Source organism: Amaranthus tricolor, chromosome 5 (genome assembly GCF_026212465.1).
Source record: "Amaranthus tricolor cultivar Red isolate AtriRed21 chromosome 5, ASM2621246v1, whole genome shotgun sequence".
NCBI classification, from domain to species: Eukaryota; Viridiplantae; Streptophyta; class Magnoliopsida; order Caryophyllales; family Amaranthaceae; genus Amaranthus; species Amaranthus tricolor.
This window is the reverse complement of record NC_080051.1, coordinates 31,367,452-31,390,240: the sequence shown is the minus strand read 5'-3', so window position 1 is coordinate 31,390,240 and position 22,789 is coordinate 31,367,452. Positions and strand designations below refer to the sequence as shown.

The following is a 22,789-nucleotide window of genomic DNA, read 5'->3' as shown; positions in this document are numbered from 1 at the left end:
TTTGCTTGTTCTTCGTGTGTCAAGGGAGTTCTTGGCATCAATCTTGAAGGTGTTAAACGGTTTCTTGAATCATTCCATCCCATATTTGGTGCAATATCAACACTATAATAAAGGTAGGCCATTAAGTTCCTTCCTTTTAAAAAATTTATCCAAATAGTTAATTGAAATATTTGTTATGTTGACACAAGACCCGTGGACTCAAAACAATTTATGCTTAAATTAAAAATCCTATGCTATCTCAAGATGGGTACGTAATGGCGGACTTGAACCAATACATACCTCCGCATTTACTTTATGAAAGTTGTAATTTAGTTCCTCTAATTTTTTTGTAAATAAGATCAATAAGGTCAAAGTTAGGGCCTAACGAAACTACGTGTTATTATAGATCATATTTTTATAAATATTTAGAAGTCTGAATGTAAAAATATGCTTACCCTATGATAAAATATATGTACTTGCTTATTTTTTAAAATTTACACAAATTTATACGTTTTTACTAAATGTTGCTCGCGTATGTAGGATTTTAAAAGTAAAAATAACTCGTGTTAATTAGTTAAATATATCTATTTTGCATTACGACTTCCTCCTTATCATCCTTAACATTGAAAAACACTAAGCAATATAACACTCATTCAGTCCTTTGTACTCTAAGATTTCTCCTCATGAGACACATTAAAAAAAAAATTAAAAGATGGGTATTTTAATGAGATATTCTAGATGAGGCTATGACTTTCGGTAGGACAATTATACTATAGGTTTTAATGCTGAAAAGAAAATAAAATTATACATTTTATTGATTTATTATAGATAAAATCATCAAAAAATAATACTTTCTCCATTTTCATATATTCTTCTCAAATAGAATTTACGAATTTTGATGTTAAATTTTGATCATGATTTCTCATCTATCTATATTAAAAAACATATTCACGTGGGATTTTTATAGATGCGTCTCAATATATATTTTCTTAATATTTACTTTTTAAAATTTTTAAAAACTCACAATTAAAATTATTTGATCTTTAATTTTTCATTGGAATGTATGAAAAAAAATAAATAGAAAGATAAAATAAAAACAAAAATAGTAATTATTAGTTCAAAATGAATGATACACCTCAAAACCAAAAGTAAAAAATGGTAATGAACGGTTTCATCAATAATTGAAAAGGCGTTAACTTTGTGAGGATGCACTATTAAAAGAAAAGATAAAAGACTAGTTAGCTACTCATAAAACCTTTTGTTTAACTAACGTCAAGATCATAATTACGTCGGTTTTCCGTGGTCGGTCATTTATTTAAAAAATTAATACACTTAGTTAAATTTTGGTAACTTTAATTTGAGTTATTTTCGAATTAAATATTTTTTATCTCTCTTTTTTATTACAACAGTTGTAATTAGATGAAATTTAGAAAAATGAAAAATTAAACTGAAAATGAGATAAAAACAAGTGAATGATAAAAATTAGTAATTAAGACTTAAGATGTAGTGTAAATATAAGTTTGTGCATAATATGAAAAAATAAAGGCAAAATGTTAAAAAACTACCTAGTATATGACCCATTTTGCAAAAAACTACCTTAAATAAAAATTTTTGCAAAAAACTACCTTATATAATACAATTGTTTGCAAAACACTACCTTATAACGGATTGTGGCCTTTGACCACTATCTTTAACCGTTGACCCGCATGTGAGACGCACGTGATGCACTACTGTATTTAATTTTTATTTTTATTTTATTTTTAATTTTTGTTTTTATTTTTATTTTTATTTTTATTATTATTATTATTATTATTATTTTAAAATAAAAAAATAATAATAATAAAAATTTAAAATAAAATAAAAAAACAAAATAATAATAATAATAATAATAATAATAAAATAAATAAAATAAAAATTTTAAAAAAAATTTAAAATAAAATTATTTTTTTTATATTTTATATTTATTATTATTATTATTATTATTTATTTTTATTATTTTTATTATTATTACTATTATTATTATTTATTTTTTTAAAAAAAATAAAAAAATAATAATGATAAAAATTTAAAATAAAATAAAAATATAAAGAAAAGAAAAAATAAAAAAAATAATAATAAATATAAAAATAAAAAAAATTTAAAAAAACTATTTTTTTTATATTTTTTTATTATTATTATAATTATTTTTTTTTTATTTTTATTTTTAATTTTAATTTTGTTTTTATTTTTATTTATTATTATTATTATTTTTTTTTAAATTTTTACTTATTATTATTATTTTTTAATTTTTTTAATTTTTATTTATTATTATTATTATTATTATTATTATTATTATTATTATTATTATTATTATTATTTTTAATTTTTTTAAAAATAAAAAAATAATAATAATAAAAATTTTAAATAAAATAAAAATAAAAACAAAAGTAAAAAAAATAAAAATTAATTTTATTTTAAATTTTTAAAAAAATTTTTATTTTATTTATTTTATTATTATTATTATTATTATTATTATTATTATTATTATTTTACTTTTGTTTTTATTTTTATTTTATTTTAAATTTTTATTATTATTATTATTTTTATTTTTATTTTTAAAAAACATTAATAATAATAATAATAATAATAGTAATAATAATAATAATAATAATAATAATAATAATAATAATAATAATAATAATAATAATAATAATTATTAAAATAAAAATAAAAATTAAATACAGTAATGCATCATGTGCGTCTCACATGCGGGTTAACGGTTAAAGATAGCGGTCAAAGGCCACAATCCGTTATAAGGTAGTGTTTTGCAAACAATTGTATTATATAAGGTAATTTTTTGCAAAAATTTTTATTTAAGGTAGTTTTTTGCAAAATGGGATATATACTAGGTAGTTTTTTAACATATTGCCAAAAATAAAAGTAAAATCGTTGCCAAAAACCAGAAATGGTACAAAATTAATTGGACAACTTAAAATTGAAAGTTATGCTAAATAAAAGGGACAAAGGAAATACTTTTCTACTACTTGAGTTTGTAACATGTATAACATTTTACTTCTATTTTATTATATTGTAGTAATAAAATAAAATTTTAAAAATGTATGGATACAATGAAAAGAAAAATTAAATAAAAATGTTGGATATATGTTGAATAACTTCTTAAACAAAAATTATAGAAAAGTTAATCGGACAAAAAAATTAACGTTAGGAACATAAGGAACACAAAAAAGTAAAGCAAATTATGTTTGAGATCCTCATATTGTGAGATAGGATTATGTAAACAACTCAAAGTTAAAAAATGAGTATTTTAATATTGAAATGGCTGTTTTAATTAATTTATTTAGACTATTCAGCATAGTACTAAATTGTATGATAATAAGATTGTTGGTGAGTTATAGATAATTAAAATTATTAAAAGCTAATCAAGAACAAAATTATATAATGTCGATAATATTTTTAAAATTGTTTTTAAGAAAATTTGAATCCAAGTCAACAGATTCAGATGGAAAATTTTAATTTTAAGTTATAATTTTAGACATAACTTAAATACCAGTGTGAATTAAAATCATTGACTGAACTTAATTCCGCTCCAGATTAAAATAAACTCAGCCTACAAATCCGACCAAATATTATCCTAAAATTAGTCTTAACTCTTAAATGGCCAATTAAACAAGAGTGCATATGAAAAACACTCATTCTTAAATGAGACGATCTTACGGTGAAACCATCTCTATTGGGCTGGCCCAATTTTTTGTATTAAAATGATTAATTATAACGTTAAAGTGATCAATTATAATTTTAATATAAATACTTTTCATAGTCTTAGAATGATTATTTATAACCTTTAAACAGTTACTTGTGATCTTAACGTAATCAATTGAAGAAATAAACTATTATATAAATCCGTCTCATGATAAAACGATCTCATACAAAACAAGCTGCGTCAAAAAAATACTTAAAAAGCCTGAAATCAGGCTCAAAAGGCCTGTGCCTCTGGCTCGTAAGCTTGGATCATACAGCTAAACAAACCCGTTCCATATTGGGCCTATGATCTCTAATTTAGGTCTTCAAGCAACCCACTCTAGTTGTTGAAGGTTTATCCTTGTAAGTTGTAACCTTATGACAAAATTTTAATTTTCAATGCCTACGGAAAAGATTTATTTTCTCTCCCTTGTATGTGGGTTTCTTTAGCCAACTTTGAATATTGGAAATACTTTACATGTGAGATAAGATTTCACATCAATAAAATAGTGTGTTGTGAATTTGCATATATATTGGGTGAGCTAATTCTCCTACTATCATATGGCTTTGGGAAACAATAAATCTCACCAAGCGTATGTGCAACTCAACGCTCTTGACCTGTGGATCTGTGGGCCCGAGCCCACGGGTTTTCCGTGTCCACACGAGTTAGCCACGGTGAGATTATGTGATGAATTGTCACGGCGTAATGTTGAATAAAAAACAAATATTAAACTAATAACGTTCCATCTTATGATATATGAGAATTTAATGGAAATGAAAAGATAAACCATGTTTATGTTCCATTTCCACCCTATGAAGAAAAATAAGTCCTTGGGCAGGGGAAGCACGGATAGGGAAGAAAAGATGTACTCAAAATATGTAAAACATAAAAACTATTAATTAGTCTAGTCTTTTATTAAGAGCTAAGCACTAATCAACTATGGGCTGGCAGTGCCACTCATCCATTTCCTGATAGCTTCTATCACTACTTGCTTCACTATTTCCGCATCCAAACTCTCCGCACCTTCATTCTGTTATTCACAAAATTGTATCAAACAATTAATTGCACCAATAAAAGCACATGTACCCAATAAACCATTAACCGAATAAACAATAGGATTGAATAAAAAAACTAAAATTAAATTTAAAAACAGCTCGTTGGCTTGTTGCTACCTATTAAAGGTGTTTATGGTAGGGTTTGAATGAGTAACAGGCCGAACTTGCTCCTAAAAATCTACCTACATATCTAAATTTCAAAAATTAGTCTGCTTTAGTTGATTTATTTTATATGCTGCTACCTATCCTTAGATGAATGAAATTTCCTATTAAAGAGTTTAGAAAGAAGTATATGAAGGAACCAACTCAAGTTAATTCAAAATTAAGGAATGTTAGTGAGTTATTATTAGCTACTCCTATGTTTTATGAATGGAATAAAGGCAGCATTATCTAGTTAATTGAGTTGCGTGGGTAGTGAAATTAATGTTCCTATTTTCTAGTTTATGGATAATCTTTTGAGGAACAAATAAAAGGTCAAATGCAGAGGAAATAAGAGGGAGCGAAAGAGTCATGTAAAGATCTAGTGAAACCTATAAATAAGCTTAACTTAATCAAAGAACAGTTCATGTTGGTTTAAAAGGTAATTAATTAAGTTGCGTATTAATTATTTTTATTCTTATCGTAAACATTTAGTTTATGTTCTATTGATTATTTGTTCTTATTTAAACCCTAAATTTTGGAATTGCACATAATTGTTTTGACTATGTAATTTTTTCATTAAAAATCATCAATTCAGCGTAAGTTGTGCTATAAATTAATTGAAATTTAAATAAAGTTAGTAACCACTCAATTTGAGACCAATTCAAGTTATCAAAAATTCAAAAATCTTATACAAAGTTGTACTCTGTCCGTTTATTTTTTTTTTTCACAATTATTAAAGCATAATTCGAAACTCAATATCTATAAATACGTTATGAAAAATTATATCTAAATATTTTTTCCTCTTAGTTAAATATTCTAAATATAAATATTTAACTTATTGATTATGCAAAGAAGATAAGAAATTATTATAATGGTCACTACATTCGGAGAGTCTATCTCGAATCCCAAGTTTTTTATTCCAATGTGAAATTAGGATTTTTTGCGTGTTATGTCCTAATGTTGTTGGAAGAAACATAAAGGTTTCCATATCCTTGAGATTCCCATTCGACACTACCTAATGTTTTTTTAACTTTTAATTAGACGCTAGATTATGGTAGGTAAATCAAATTACTACTCGTTCAGAAGACCTATATATTGGACGCATGCTAGCTTGTTCGTTATAGTACTCCAACTAATTTCTTTTTCCTTCACAATGTTGATTATATTTGGCATTTTACATGATAATTAATAAAATTAATTATAACATGTTTTATTTCATGTTTTATAATTGAAATTAGAAAATAAAAATTAACTTTGAAATGCAAATGAAGTTTATTAATTTATACTCCCTCTGTTCTCTAATTTAATTCTCATTAGAATATTCCATTTTAAAGAGAGAAAAATTCGATTAATGTTTTTGATACATATTTAAAAGATAAAATATATTTCCATGTGAGATCTCGTTAGATTCGTCTTAATTTATATTTTTTTATTTGTATTTTTAAAAATTTTTTATTCTGTGTATTTAAAAATATTGAGGTTTAAAATTTACTTTAAGAACTGTTCAAAAAGTAAACAAATAGAATAAAGAAAAACGAAGTGAGTAATTCTTGTCAGAGACATGTCTCTTAATTGAGAGACCATCTCTAATTCAGCCGGCCCACAATATATTTTTTAAAATATTATAAGTAGGCATTAAGAATAGTGTAAGTAGACATTTAAAATATTGAAATTAGGCATTAAGGATACGGTAAGTAAGCATTAATAAGTAGGCATTAAGAATAGTGTAAGTAGACATTTAAAATATTGAAAATAGGCATTAAGGATACGGTAAGTAAGCATTAAGGATAATGTAAGTAGGTATTAAGAAAACGATAAATTGACATTAATCGTTAATGTACTAGACTTGAGATACGTTTGTCAAAGAGACGGTCTCTCACGAGACTAGCTAACAGTTATGAGACTCTAAATTTTCAATGAAATTACTTCATTCATTTTCTGAACCAATTGGAACTCGGCATAAAATTTACCAAAAAAATTTATTGTATTTGGGAACAATGTTTTATTACAAAGTAAATGGAATTAAATTTTCTTCACAACTTTACGTACACTAAGACTCATATTATTTCTAATATGTTCTCTATTTACTTATATTATTGATTATCAAACAATTTCTTCACAAATTTATTTTAGAATTTTTGGGTTTTAATGTTCAAAATTAATATCATTACCTCTTCACAATATCGCCCTAAGAAACCCAAGTCATATTCTCATAATCACTCATCTATTTTACTTAATTTTCTATATTGCATTTTTTAATGTAAGAGCTTATCAGCATAAATGCAAAATAATTGAGATAGAGGAAAATAGATTGCATACAAGAGTTATATGAGTTTTTTAAATAATATGCATGGTTTATAGGGGCATTTCTAAGGGTCGTTTTGAGGTGCAACCGTCTATAATTCAGTTTATAAAGGGGCTTAAATTGAGTTAATCCTTATTATAAAAATTTAGTTTGTGCATACCTTATCATTATATGATCCTAAATTTGTATATTTATTTAACATTAATGTGATGGAAAAAAAATTATATGATTCACAGTTTGAGAAAAACAATTGAAATTTTACTTATACAAAAGCCCTTTTTAATTTTTCGCCTAGGGTCTAAAATGGTGAGGAATGACACTAACAGTAGAAGACGTGATTACAACTTACAAGTGATACTTGAAATTATTTGTACTTGTTTCTACCGTTACTTTTTTTGATTCTTATATTATTCTTTATCTTTTATTTATTTTCTTTGTTTAATTCTTCCTTCTACTTTTTTAAGTTGACCAATTTAGTTTTTTGACACCATTTATTGCTCAGTCTTAATTTGTATTTTATTTTTCATCTAGACGTTAAAATATATTCAAGTGACATTTTATTTGATTCATCTCAATGTAAATTTTATTAATATTCAATTTTTATAATTTTTAATAATATACAATTAGAAATGTTATAAATTAAATTAGTGTATTGAATAATGTGCTAAAACTAAATGACACAACTTAAAATAATTAAAGGGAATATATAATATAAAGACTCAATTTAGGTCCACAATTAAGCTTTTCGGCCCTAATTTACATTAAGCTAGCTTTCCTTTAATCTCTCTCAACTTTGAAGATTGAAGATTTATTTTCTTGATTGGATTTGGTTGTAATTTTTTTTTTTTAGTTTCATTATACTTATTTCAATTCAAATAAGTGATTTATTTTTTGTTCTTAAGTCAATGTCATAGTTATACTTTTTTTTGTTCTTTCTCGAGTCGGGGGATTTTTTTGACCGCGCTTTGCTTTTTTGGCATGAATTGTCGCCGTCCTTCCCTCCTCAGACCTTGTTCATAGTTTTAATCTATGAGCGGGATATACTAAGTAGGATGATGATGATGCTTTTTCTTAGAGTTCAATTATTAGTTTCGCGTTTAGAATTATGTTACTACTATGTTTAGGGTATTATCATATATCATATCATACATTAATAGAAAAATATTAGAAAATGATAAATATTTTTAAATAAAGTTTTGACAAAAAGAATTATTTTAGTAGAAGATAGTTAATTATATGACAATATTATCTAATTTATAATTTAATTTTTTTTAAATATATTAAAGCTAAATTATGTAAAGTATATTAATGATGTATTATAGCAATACTACATACCTACCTAAAATTTGGTATGGTTAATTAAATGAAAAGTGATATATTCGATATATAATTTTGAAAAATTAGTAGTTAATTTTTAGTTTAAAAAAGTTATATATTCGGTAAATTTAATTATAATAATATAATATTCCATACTAATAAACTTGTGCATTGTACAAGTTTCTATACTAGCTATTAATTAACATTGTTTTTGCTTTTATTATGATTAGTGAGTATTTTCTTCTAGAACAAAAGAATCGAACTCTATTGCACTTGCTTGAATTGATGGCCTATTATTGATATTATTATTGTGGGTTAATTAAATTAAATTAATATAAAATGAACAATCAAGTCAAATTCTTTATTAACTTTTAACATTGTCTGGATGAACTGAGTCAAATTCTTATCTGTCTTATATCTAAACAATTTGCCCTTAAAATGCAGGAATTGAGATTGAAAGAACTCCCGTCTAATTCTTGTTGACACAAATTTAATCATTAATTTGTTTATCATGAAAATCAATGCAACAACGGGGCGGGATTTTTGATCTCCAAATCGTTTTTATATTGATTATATTGTTACATCCTTTTAAATGACAGTTTGTTTTTAGACAATTATACTTTCTCTATTTGTATTACTTGTTGCGTAATTAATTAGTGCATGATTTAAAATTATTTAAGGTTTTAACATTGAATATTTAAATTATTTTTACATTATTTTTTATGTCTTTGAAAATTTCTTATTCTTTTATGTAATTACTTATAATCTATATTATTTAGTGCATGATTTATAATATTGTTTTATATTATGTATCTCAATCTAATAGTAATACTTTTATAATTTTTTTAAAAAAATCAATTTATAATTTCAATGCGATTTAGGATCACAATTATATGATAACTTAATTACATATCTAAGATTAGTAATTTTTATCTAAATAATGCATAAACCATGTTTAACACATACAGGAATGTATCTAGTACTATACTGATACTAATAAAAATATTGGAAACTAACAAATGTTATCTTTTAAAAGTTTTGACAAATAAAATTATTTTAGTGGATGATATTTGATTATATGACAATATTATCTGATTTTTTTTTCAAATATATGAGTTAAGTTTGGCAAAGTATTTTAATGATTTATTATAGCAATACTATATACCTATCTAAAATTTAATACGTTTAATTAAATGAAAAAGTGATAAATTCGATGAATAATTTAAAAAACATTAGTAGTTAATTTTTAGTTTTAAAAAATTATATATTCAGTAATTTTAATCATGATAATATAATATTTCATACTAATAAAACATGGTATGAAAACATACATACCCAAACACCCTGAGCAGCAAGTTCAAAGCCATCATTACAAGCAGCTTCAGCATTGAGAACGTCCAGCCCCAGCTCTTCAAAGACTTGAATAATAGTGAGCAACAACCCTGGGCAATTTTGTTCTGATTCCACATTTACTGTAAACATATTTTCTAGGGTTTCTACGTTTACCTGTATATATATACATTTAATTAAATAGTGATATCAGTTCATAAAATTAGCAATCTCTAAAGGGAAAGTTCATATACATGTCACAAAATACATTCTAATTAATTATAAAATGTGTTCAAAACACATAATCTCAATGAAATTAGTATTTTTCTGATATGTCTAATTATATATTAATTATAAAATGTCAATTTAGTAAAGCTATATCGAAACAGATCTCCCACTATATTACATTTCTGGATAAAAATTTATTAAATGTACCAGATTATTGTGTTAAATTATATAGAATTTTTGCTTTTAAAAATTAATAATTTGTTTTTAATATTTACTTTGCTAGTATATCAATTTTCAAATAATGGTTATTATATTTAACTGTTTAGTTTAGATTATTGAGTTTGCCCCTATTTATAAATAGGGTAAAAGTTAATACTCCATATTGCAAGTAAAAAGACACAAATGAAATGATAGTTGTGTTTAATTCTCTTTGTTCATCTTCATACTTTTGTTTACTGCTACATAAAAGATTTCAAATATTATTCTATTTTAATTCTCACATAAACGATTAACTTAAAAGACTTGTTAAATAGAAAGTATAAAAACATTTCAATTTGTCAACGTACGTCGAAATTTAGTGCAGTGGCCAGAGGAAGCATAGCATTAATTCTTACAATGGTTGTACTTGCCCTATGACAATCACTGAGGAATTCCACAATTAATATTAGTCATATTTATAGTTATCAACTCGATCTTTCAGCACACAATAAGGTTCGAGTTAAAAAAAATAACGAAAAAATTATTCACATACCCCTTTCAATAATAAAGCAAAGAAGAATACGCACACTAAAATAATCCACCAAAGAGATACAATTAATATTCAATAAACTAATGTTAATGTGTGAATTTTTTAATGCTATATATGTGATTCTTAGTTTACTCTATGCATTTTTTTACCGAAAATTTTTCATTGAGGGAAAAGCCGGAAATTTTAATTACTTGAAGGCCAAATAGTCGATGCATGTGAAAAATTTATAGTTGTAGGATGGATAACCTATTAAAAAAATTATAATTGGATAATTAATATATATATATATATATATATATATATATATATGTATATATATATATATATATATATATGTATATATATATATATAAAAGATCAATTGAATGGTGATGCTTGCATATATTAGGTAACACATTTGAATAATTATTGGAAACTAGCAAATCTCTTTGTATGAGCACGCATTTCTTTTTGCGCGCTTTTTTTTTTGGAGGGGATACGGGCATGATTTGTTCACTGTTTTTCTCTTCCTATTAGATCAATTGAATAGTTATGCTTGCATATATTAGGTAACACACATGAATAATTATTGGAAATTAACAAATCTCTTAGTATAAGCGCGCGCATTTCTTTTTATATGTTTTTTTTGGAGGAGACACGGGTATGATTTGTTCACTATTTTTCTTTCTCTCCGAACATTAACTTGTGTGGTATACTAAATTGATGACTCCGAATCTAACAAATCTATTTGTATATACTTTACATTTTACAATTGGCAAAATAAGATAAGGAGCAGCATCAAAATCAATATTCCAACTTAATTAGTTAGAAATATAAGATTAATTATATGGACATGGCACAACCTACTTCAAATTTTTACTTGGAATTTACCAATCTTTTCTATGGCCTAGGCAATATTTTCATCTTTATTAGTTGACGTTGGTAAGCTTATTTAAACTTTTGTAGAAATATTTTTTTTGAAAAAAATATGACGCTAATAATATACATATATATACATTAAAGATTAATTTATAATTTATTTTATATAGATTGAAATACTTCAAATCTATAATTTAATATTTTTAAAAGGCAATTAAACATATAACAACAACAATATCAGAGTGCTAATCCCACCTTAAGTGGCTAGCTTTTGAAAATCACACCTTTTATTTGTGCTAGAAAAACGTTTACATTATTTTTTCTTTTCAAGAACCTTGTGACTTGTAAATTAAGGTTAATTTTTCAAAAGAAAAATAACATTAAAATCGTATAAAAAGAAAAAAATTATTTAAAGGTCAAATTTTTATCCAAAATTTCAAGATAAAATTTTTAAATTAAGTTTTCCGAAAGAAGTTGGATACCATCTTGTAAAGCAATCAATGAGACAGATTATTTTTCCTCGAAGATTTTACAATATAAAACTGCAATTTTTTAATTGAACTATATCTCAAACTTATTTAAACTATTGAAAAGAAAAATGTTTTAGCTTTGTAAAAAACCAAGTTAAAGTTTATTTTAGATTATATATATATATATATATATATATATATATATATATATATATATATATATATATATATATATATATATATATATATATATATATATATATATATATATATATATATATATATAGGGTCGCGTTCAGGTGCAAACCACAGTTATATGCGAACCGTGAGAACCAAAAAATGTGTTACCTTTTCTGTGAAAAGGTGCTACTTTTACACAAAAATTGTGTTACTTTTGTTTTTAAAAAAATCTGGTACTTTTTACAAAAAACTGTAACTGTCAGAAAAAAAATATAAATGCAAAGTAACACGTTTTTCAGGAAAAGTAACACCTTTTTATATAAAAAGTAACACCATTTTATGGTTCTCCCGGTTTTCATATACGGATGGTTTTCACTTGAACTTTTCCCTATATATATATATATATATATATATATATATATATATATATATATATATATATATATATATATATAATTTCTTTGGAGGGTATCCTTAGTTAATTCTTATAAGGGAAAACATATTTATAAAAATTATTTTATTATGTCCGAAATATACATTTTAGATGAGTGATTAAAGGGTTTTTGTTTTACATAAAGATATTGCTTGTAAAAAAATAATTTTTCATTTAAACTATTACTTTCAATGAATTAAAAACACAAATATATGATACTTTTTTTAATTTGTTTTGATGAACAATCAATAAGCGATAAAAAGGACATGATTACTCAACTTACCTTAATAAAATCATGATGAAATTTGAAATGTTTATTTATTTTTTTATTTATTTTAAATCTTAAACAATGGACAAATAAAGATTCGTGAGTTAGACTAATGGTAAAGAATTTCCCTTTTGCTCTATTTTTAAGGATTTTATAAATATCCCAAATAAAAAAATTTATTTAAATGGTAAAAAAAAAAAATTACAACCGAAGTAAATCTATATGATGGCAAACATAAATACTATACCTTAGGGAATGAATCTTGTTGATGTTCATTTTCAGTATTAGGATAAGTTGAAGTACTACCAAGTTCTTGATTAAGCTTTTCAATCTTGTCCTTCAACTTTCTTATATGATTAGAAGCCTTAACCAAGATTGAAGCTTTGTTAGCCTGCTCATTAATCATAAACAATATTAATCAACATTAATAATTAGAGATTAATTAAGTAGAGAGAAATTAAAGAGAGATTAAAGAATAATAAACAAGTTTATAAGGCCATGTTTGGAGAAAGAATAAATACAGATGTAGAGTTTGTCATTGAACGAAGTTGCTGGAATTTCTCATCCAAATCTGCCCTTTTTTTGTCCTTTGACATCTCTTAAAATTTGTAAGTATGTTTCTCTCTCCAAACAGATGTTGTGATCTTTCTCTCTCTAAGACTGATGCCCTGAGAAAATGGGAAGGTAAGAGAGCCTCAGCCTTATAAATATCAAACCTTTGTGAATTTGTCTGATATTGCATGATAGGGTGGTAGACCATATGATGTCTAACGTAAAAGGAAATTTATCACTATGATTTCAGAATTCTGGTATAGGATGGGTCGAATATTCTTGGTTGTCATACGTTATATGATACATAATTTAATATTAATATAGTTTTTAATCAAATAATTCGGATCATAACATAAATACTCCTACCTACAAGTAATCAATGTATAATATAAGGCAAATTTTGATTTAGCGTTATCACTATCCAAATCTAAAAGATTTACTTTGATTACAAAGATTAATTAGCGTTAACTAAAAAGATTTTATTTTATTAAGGGATATACAAAATCATTTTATGTCCATTTAAAATTTCATATGATGTAAATAATATGTTTCGCATGACCGGTACAATAACGGTTTATTTCTATGTAGCTTATATTTTGTACGACTTACATTCCTTGTTGTTATATTCGGTGGTTTGACAGTTTACATGACTCTTTGAAAGTTCAGTTAAACACGTTAAGAGTATCTATATCCTATTTAGTATTAATTTAAAAGATAACAGTATAATTATTTCAAAGTGTAAATTAAGATATTTTCTGAAAAAAAGGTAAAGAGTGAGAAAAAATCTTTTATGAATTTGTGATCTTATTTCATATTTTCTCCGTTTCATAATACTTGTTATTGATAATGATATTTTTCCATATAATATATCACTTAGTAGCAACTATTATGGAACGGAGGAAGTATCACACAAAAACTTGTAAATGAAAAACACGAGAGCCCTTCCAATGATTGTGGGATTGATGAGACACAAATATTACGTCATGCCTACGAGAATTCATGACAACCACATAATGATAATTATATTGATCAATCAAGAACAACATTATTGCAAAAGTAATATACAAGTCCAAGATCCATCGTAGACTGCATAATGTCTAAACTAAAAGAATGATGTTTGTATTAGTACATAACCTACAAATTAAATTTCAATTAATTTAATATTGTACTTGTAAATAATAATACTTATAAAAGAGGAGAGCTGATTGCACTCCAACTTGATGAAGTTACATTCTAAAACGAATTGGTAGTTGGTGGGTAGCCTAATAGATTATATGTTAGTTGTATTTACCATAATTTTTCGATGTGAGATCACAAATAGATAATTTTTTACAGTATTTCCTCTCACATTTGAACCCATATTAATTTTGATTGAGGACTAATACTATCCTAATATAAAAGATTTACCTAGATATTATAATCAATATTTAGCATTTACTAGCTTGATTTGAAACAAGAAAATTTTGTTAATTAAAATTACACTCAACTCTTACCCATTTATTCAACATTACTTTTAGTATTAGTTTACTCAAAATAATTTAATTCATACTGTCAGAGGTAACCTTTTCACAACACTTAATTACCTGCTCTGATATCATAATAAATTGTTTATTAGTCTTGTACACAATAAAGCTCATACAAGAGAAGAATAAACTGCATATAAATCCTATATAAAGTTGCATTCTTGCTAGTTGGTGGAATAACCCATACTGAATAATGTTGGCTATATTAATTTTGATTAAGAACTATCATTATCCTAATCTAAAAAGGTTTACCTGGATTGAAAAGAATATTGATCAATTTGTTGCAAAAATAATCCTAATAATGACTAATCCATTCAAAATAAGTTCAGTTGGGGTAACTCAAAACAGTTCATACCCTTGGAGTTACCTTCTTATAATCTAATTATTTGCTCTGATATCATGATAAATTTATTATTATGTTTCATCATAAAATCAAACTAGTAACATTGGTAAACTAAGGAAATTTATTATAAAAAATCCCAACTATGAGTCATCCATTCAAAATAAATTTTAGTACACTCATGATAATTCATACTTTTGGGATAACCTTCTCATAATAATTCAATAAACTGTCCAATATAAGATTCACACATAAGAGTCCAATTGACTGCTCATATTAATCAAGTTTTATCGTAATTAAAACTAATTAGTAGTCGGAGGAGTAACCTATACTAGTTGATATATTAGCTATATTAATTTTCATTGAGGACTATTACTATTTTAATCTAAAAGATTTCCTAGATTATAAAGAATATTGAGCATTTAATAACAAAAAATTAAATAATAAAATTTTTTTATAAAAAATCTCAATTATGACCCATCCAAATAATCTTTGTATTGGTTGAATCATAATAATCCAATACATACTATTGGGAATTTGGATACCTATTTCATAATAATTTATAATACTACGTATGTCATTTATTCAAATAATAATTGAGAGTGTTTTAGAAGATAAATAAAAATTTAGATTATTATGAGAAGGTTAGTCTAATAATTTGAATTATTTTGAGTTTATAGATTATTTTAAATGGATGAATTATTGTTGAGATTATTTTTAACAAATTTTCTATAATCATTTAAAGGATATATTAAATCAGTTTTTTGTTTGTTTATCACAAATTTCATTATGATGTAAATGTGTTCCTCATGACTGCCAAAACAACTCTTTAAAATGTCAGAAACACGTAAGAGGGTATATATATCGACACAGATGTAGATTTATATTTTTTTGACAAAGCTCATGTATGATGTACATAGAAAAGCAAGTAATTGACGAGTTGGAGATTTTATTATATACATTTAAAGTAACAACAAAATACTTTCTCATAAGTTACATTTCAGACTAGAAAATAAATTACAATATTAAAACTATAATTGCATTATAAAACATGAAAAGAAAAAGAAAGAAAAAGATAAAAACACCCTTAGCAATTATAAATTTGTCAATTTTTTTTTTCATATTACACAATACACATACACATACACATAAACTTGTAAATTAATTTCATGGAAGCCTTTTCAAAAAATTGAGGGGTTGGTGAGGCCCAAATTTTGTTTCCCTAAGCAATTGATATGGATGACGTAATGATAGGTGATCAATGAAGGTTAAGCAATATGCAAGTCTAATTAAGTTGATAGTAGAACACTTTTTTTAATATTGAAGACTATAATGCAAATTTGAGAAAACTTTGTGCAAGTAAATAAATAAAGCAATATAAGACTCAATATAATTTGATGTGGTTCCACCAACTAGTTAGGGTTAATTACATTTTCCTTGTGACCTACTTCTTGTATAATTAAATGATCAAAATAGCTAAATATATATAAATTTAGCAACCTATAAATACGCTCGTTTAAATAATATTTTTGCTTGTTCAAGCAAACTAATTTTCGGAGCTCTTGCCTGCTACATTACTTTACTAAATTAACCTGCATGTTTCTAGAACTCCTCTTCTCGAATCATTTTTCCTTCAAACACGAACCATCAACCACACAATTGAATATACCTTGGTTGAGAGCAAATTCGTAGCAACAATAAAGAAAACAATTATCTTTGATATCAAAATAAAGTTAAAATTTAACTATTATTATACTCATGATTCATGAAACTTGTGTGGTAAAAACCTAAAAAAAAAAAAAATAACAACTTGCAAGGGATTTGGATTAATTATAAAGTTTATTTCATTACAAGTCCAAAATTAAAATGTTAGTTAATGTAAGGGATTTGGTCCATACCCTAGTAGCTTTATTGAAATACATATTCTACTACCACAAAAGAATTGAATAGCATATTTAATCCAAGGTTTGAGGATCTTTTTCTAGGAAAGTGGGTGCTTGTATGTAACAGGATGAGAGATCTGAAATGGGGGACTTTATAATATATATACTGCCTAATGCCTTACAATTATCTCTAGAATTAAGAACTGTTGGGATTTCCAAGAGACAACCTTGGTTTGGCTAGCTACTCATTAAATCCCAACTTGGGATCATGGAGATCAGAGTGAGTTTTGTTAGTAAGAGGAAAGTAAGCTAGGTTTTTCTAAAAATAAAGTTGGCCTTACTAATTCATCAAGATAGAGTTTTTATTTATTTATTAGACCATTTCCCTTTAAAAAATCGACCGAACCTCACCAAACTCAGATTTATCATATTTGATTCATTTTTCTAGAGGTGATAAATTTTTTATTTCTACATCAAAACTTTATCAAAACTTGCGAGTAACAATTTACATTTTTTATCAACTTTTTATCATGTGACGGAAAATTCCACAACTATGATAACAATATAATAAAATAAACTAAATTAAAATTTTAACAAAATAATGATGATAATGATTATATATTAAAAAATAATAATAATAATATATGTCTCACTGAATGATTAAATCAGACCAGTAAACGTCAACCAACCCAAACAACCGATTCAACAAGTCTACTCTAAAAGGTATATTATGACGACTTGGTCAACATGTGATAATGTTGAATTTAGCATTTTAGTATAGGATGAGCTGAATAATTAACTTTTTATGATGGTTTATTAAAAGCATGAATAAAATTTAAGGATTTAGAATTATGTATTCTTTTGATGGGAAAGATTAAACTTATAAGTGGGATTAGTGTTAACATGCATGAATAAAGATTTAAAAGTGGTACCCAAAGCATGCCAAAGGACCATTATGCATGAAACGAAAAGAGTGAGGGAAGAAAGGCACTATGCCGCAGCAATTCCCTACATATTTGATATAACTATACATCAAAAATTTTACACTAAAAAATTATAGAGCATGCATTCTTCCACCCTAAGCTAAGTTCTCCAATAGATTATGTTCTTCCTTTCTTGATAGAACCCAAAAAAACCACATGCATTTATTATCCATAAGAATACGCATAAAGGGGTAGTTAAGAAAATACAAAAGGATAGAATTCACAGATGGGTTGTAAAGACTCATTAGCACATGCAATTAAATAAAAAAGCTCCATGCATAGACTTGCTTGTAAGGTAGAGCAACCTTAATTGCATATAAAATATATTTGATTTTACATTAAGCTGGTCATCGCATAAACATTGTTTTAGATTCGTCATTATTATTTATGTGGTAGAATAAAAAGTAATAAGACCTCAATTATTTACTTAACCTACAAATCTATAACTTTTTAATTTAACTATTAGAGATAATTTGTACTTCCTTCTCCCTTTCTTATTTGTTCACTTTACTTTTTGCACACATTTCAAAGTCAATTTTGAATCTTAATATTTCTAAGTACCAATCATGAAAAATTGTAAAAATTCTATATTAGAATTCTTTGTATTAAAACGAATCTAACAAAATTTAATGTGAATATAACTTTAAAAATTAAAATTAAATTTCTCTCCTTTAAAATAATAATAACTTAAAGTGAATAAACAAAAGAGAGTATAGATTCTTAACGTACTAATTTACCCGATAACAGGCTCATAAATCAAGGGTGGAAAGACTTGCATGCGAGGTATAAAAACCTTCCACCATCAAACAACAAAGAGAACTCAAAACGTTCCCCCAATCATTTTTCCTAAGATGACGTACTATGATAATTTATTTAATATTTATTGATGTTCTACTCATTAGTCTCATTTAATTTTTGTCACTATTTACTTATTACTTTTAATTTGTATTTTATTCTTAATTTATAAGTTAAATCATAATCATATGAGATCTTGTTTGATTTATTTCAATACAAGTATTATTAATATCAACTTTTTATAATTTTTAATTAAAAATTATTTAAAGATATTAAGAGTTGAAATATTACTTCAATAAGTATGAAAACTAAATAAGACTAACGGGTTGATACGAGGTAGTATTACTTTGCCTCATTTGTAAAATTGCTAAGAGATCATTAAGAAGTTGAGTGTTGTTGGTTAAAGTAGTGGGGTTATTTAGTAATAATAGAGATAATGTAGAAAATAAAAGTGGTGGGATTACGAAAAATTAGACATGGTCCAACTAAATTTGTAGAACACTTTTTATAGGGAGTGATTAACAAAGACTTAAGACTTTTAAGATTAATATTTAATAACCTTTTGGAGCCAAGAGTTGATAATTATAATGAAGAAATATACAAAGAAAATGAAGAACTATTAATCATATTATCTCTTTCTTTTAACTAATTTACCTCACTCTACGCATGTTCAACGGCACTAATTAATAAAACTTAACTTTTATCTTATCCATTATTGGGGACCATAATGTAGTTTTTGCTTTACTCAAAAATCAATTTTTGAATTTTTAATTTAATTTTTACCATCCCAATTCAGAATCAATAGATAAAATATGTTTCCTATTATCTAAGTAGCATATTATATTAGATTACAGAAGTACTAAAGGATAATTTAAGGTAATTAACGCGTTAATATCATGGTTTGAGTCTGATTATGTAAATGGCTATGATGGTATTTGAACCTTTAACTTATGGGTTATAAGGCAATGCCTAAGCCTGCTGTGCTATTCAGTTTTTTTTACTAATAACAGATTTTAATTGCATTTAATATGTGTTCAGCTGTACAACAAATTTTAATTAAATGCAGTTATAATTTTCAATACCTATTTAAAACCCAATTTATTTTTCTTAACTATCTCTTTTTTATGTTTAACAAAATATCCAATTGAAATTTTTTTTATATGTTTATAATTTTTAAATTTTTTAATTAAATTTTTTATATTAATTGTGCTCCCACTAAGTTTCAACTCTGGATTCGCCACTGATCTGACTAGAGTCTAACTTGTGCTTAAGTTGGATTATATAAGCTTGTTTATTTTGATCTTAAGGCTGTATTTTAAATTTATATGGTACGAAAGTTGTTGACTCAAACTTAAATTCACTTATGAATTTAAATTTCAAATCAAATTCTATTCTTTTTATTTATACTCCATCACTTTTCAAATTTTAGAGTTCAAATGAAAAGGAGAAATTTTAAAAATAATGAGACATTAATATGTAAATTCGATTAAAGTAAATTAAAAATTTAAAACATCAAAATAATAGTCTTATATTACTCATCATATTGGCATATTGATGTTTTAGGATTAGGTCGGTTCATTTTAAAATTTTCAATTATTTCTTAATTATTACAAGTTTATAACATTGATTTAATTTTTATGTGCAAATCTTTTTCAAGTCGGATTATATTTACATTTGGATAATCGGGTCCATGTAGAGTATTTTTAAACTATTTAGATACAAAGTTGAACCCAAAACGAACTTCATGCAACCCAAACCTTTTTGCCATACTCCAATAAAGAATTCAACTCCATAATTTTAGCGCATTTTTTCTTGTATCTTAGAGCCCATTTACTATCATGCTCTCTCTTGAGAGACCTTTGCCAAGTCTACTTTCCTTTTTTAGTAAATATCTTAATTTTAAAAAAAATGCTATTTTTTTTAAAAAAAAAAAAAGTTGAAAATTGCTTTGTTTTTGGAAGATGAAAAGTTTTCTGATTAATTGCCTATTCCCAAGCAAAATAAAACATCATTTAGTGATTAATTAGATTTTTTTATTTTTTGTAAAAAAAATTCACTAGTGGAAAAAACCTTGTTTGCTGCGGTTTTTTTGCCATTATTTGCTGCGGTTTTGGCCCCCAGCAATAGTAATAGCAGCAAATGTTCTAATTTAAATGCTGCGGTTAAAAACCGCAGCAATAAGTGGTGTTATTTGCTGCGGTTATGGGCAAAAACCGCAGCAAAAAGTGAAGCATTATTTGCTGCGGTCAGGGGGTAAAACCGCAGCAATAAGGGAAGGATTATTTGCTGCGGTCAGGTCTAAAACCGCAGCAATAAGTCTCTTTTTTTTTTTTTTTCTTTTTTCGTTTAATCCTTATAATAATGCAATAATATTACAATGTAATAACAGTGATTAATCCAATGATAATCACAGATAATCAACATTAATCTCTTTGTAATAATAAACTCTCGCTCGTATATATATATAATATAATATGTACGTACATATATATATATATATACATTAAATAAACTATAAAAAATAATCAATATATATACTAATTACAATTTATCAAGGACAAATATTAGCAAGATACACGGCAATCTTGTCTTTTAATTCGCGCATCTCTTCACTTCTCAAAGCACGTGTTTCCCTCGGAATGTCGTTTAAAACCTATATTATAATATTAAAATAAAAGCTATTAATATAGAAACATTTAGATTTTACCAATAATATATTTAATTAAGAACGTAACAAATACTTACGGCATCTATATTTTCGACTCCAAATTCCTTCACGGAATTTATAATATCGTCCATAAACTTCAGCGCGTAGTAGCCGCAGTCAACGGAAGAAGGAGGTTGTTGAAAGCACTAAGAGAAAATAGAAGTGAGTGTCAAAAACGGTTAAAAACGCATAAAATCGCAACTTAACACATAAATTCTAGAATATGAATATGATTTTCAATTCTAACAACTTCTACACAATAATATATACCAAATAGTGTTGTGTGCCAAGTTTCGTGCAAAACAAACAAAGTTTGAGCTACTTTACGCGCGGAATTGACAAAAACGCTTAAAAACGGATAAAATCGCAACTTAACTTCTAATTTCTAGCATATGACTATTATTATCAATTCTAACCATTTCAACACAATAATATATGCCAAATAGTGTTGTGTGCCAAGTTTCGTGCATAAGAAACCATGTTTGACCTACTTTACGCGTGAAATTCACAAAAACGCTTAAAAACGCATAAAATCGCAACTTAACTTCTAATTTCTAGAATATGACTATTATTATCAAGTATAACCATTTCAACACAATAATATATGCCAAATAGTGTTGTGTACCAAGTTTCGTGCATAACAAACCATGTTTGACCTACTTTACGCGCGAAATGGACAAAAACGCATAAAAACGCATAAAATCGCAACTTAACTTCTAATTTCTAGCATATGACTATTATTATCAAGTCTAACCATTTCAACACAATAATATATGCCAAATAGTGTTGTGTGCCAAGTTTCGTGCATAACAAACCATGTTTGACCTACTTTACGCGCGAAATTGACAAATAAAAACGCGAAATCGACAGCATCAAACTAGTGACCAGACCACCTTGCACGACACGTGGAGACCAAACCTATGCATCCAGGACCTAGGCTAAATTGGAAATGGAAT

At 25.6% G+C, this 22,789-nt stretch overlaps 1 protein-coding gene across 2 annotated transcripts; it reads right to left on the bottom strand.

The window, feature by feature from the left end:
- Window positions 1-4,057: 4,057 nt before the first annotated feature.
- LOC130814182 (transcription factor SCREAM2-like) lies at window positions 4,058-13,713 on the bottom strand. 2 transcript variants are annotated; one of them, XM_057680249.1, is made up of 4 exons: window positions 13,298-13,436; window positions 10,660-10,735; window positions 9,872-10,042; window positions 4,058-4,748 (listed from the first exon to the last, which is right to left on the bottom strand). In XM_057680249.1, the coding sequence occupies exons 1-4, from the start codon at window positions 13,324-13,326 to the stop codon at window positions 4,656-4,658; spliced, it is 369 nt and encodes a 122-aa protein (XP_057536232.1). In that variant the 5' UTR covers window positions 13,327-13,436; the 3' UTR covers window positions 4,058-4,655. The 2 variants fall into 2 exon arrangements, with proteins under 2 accessions (XP_057536232.1, XP_057536231.1); XM_057680248.1 differs by lacking the exon at window positions 10,660-10,735 and adding an exon at window positions 13,572-13,713 and having other exon boundaries at window positions 4,087-4,748; window positions 13,298-13,441.
- Between the last annotated feature and the right edge of the window lie 9,076 nt (window positions 13,714-22,789).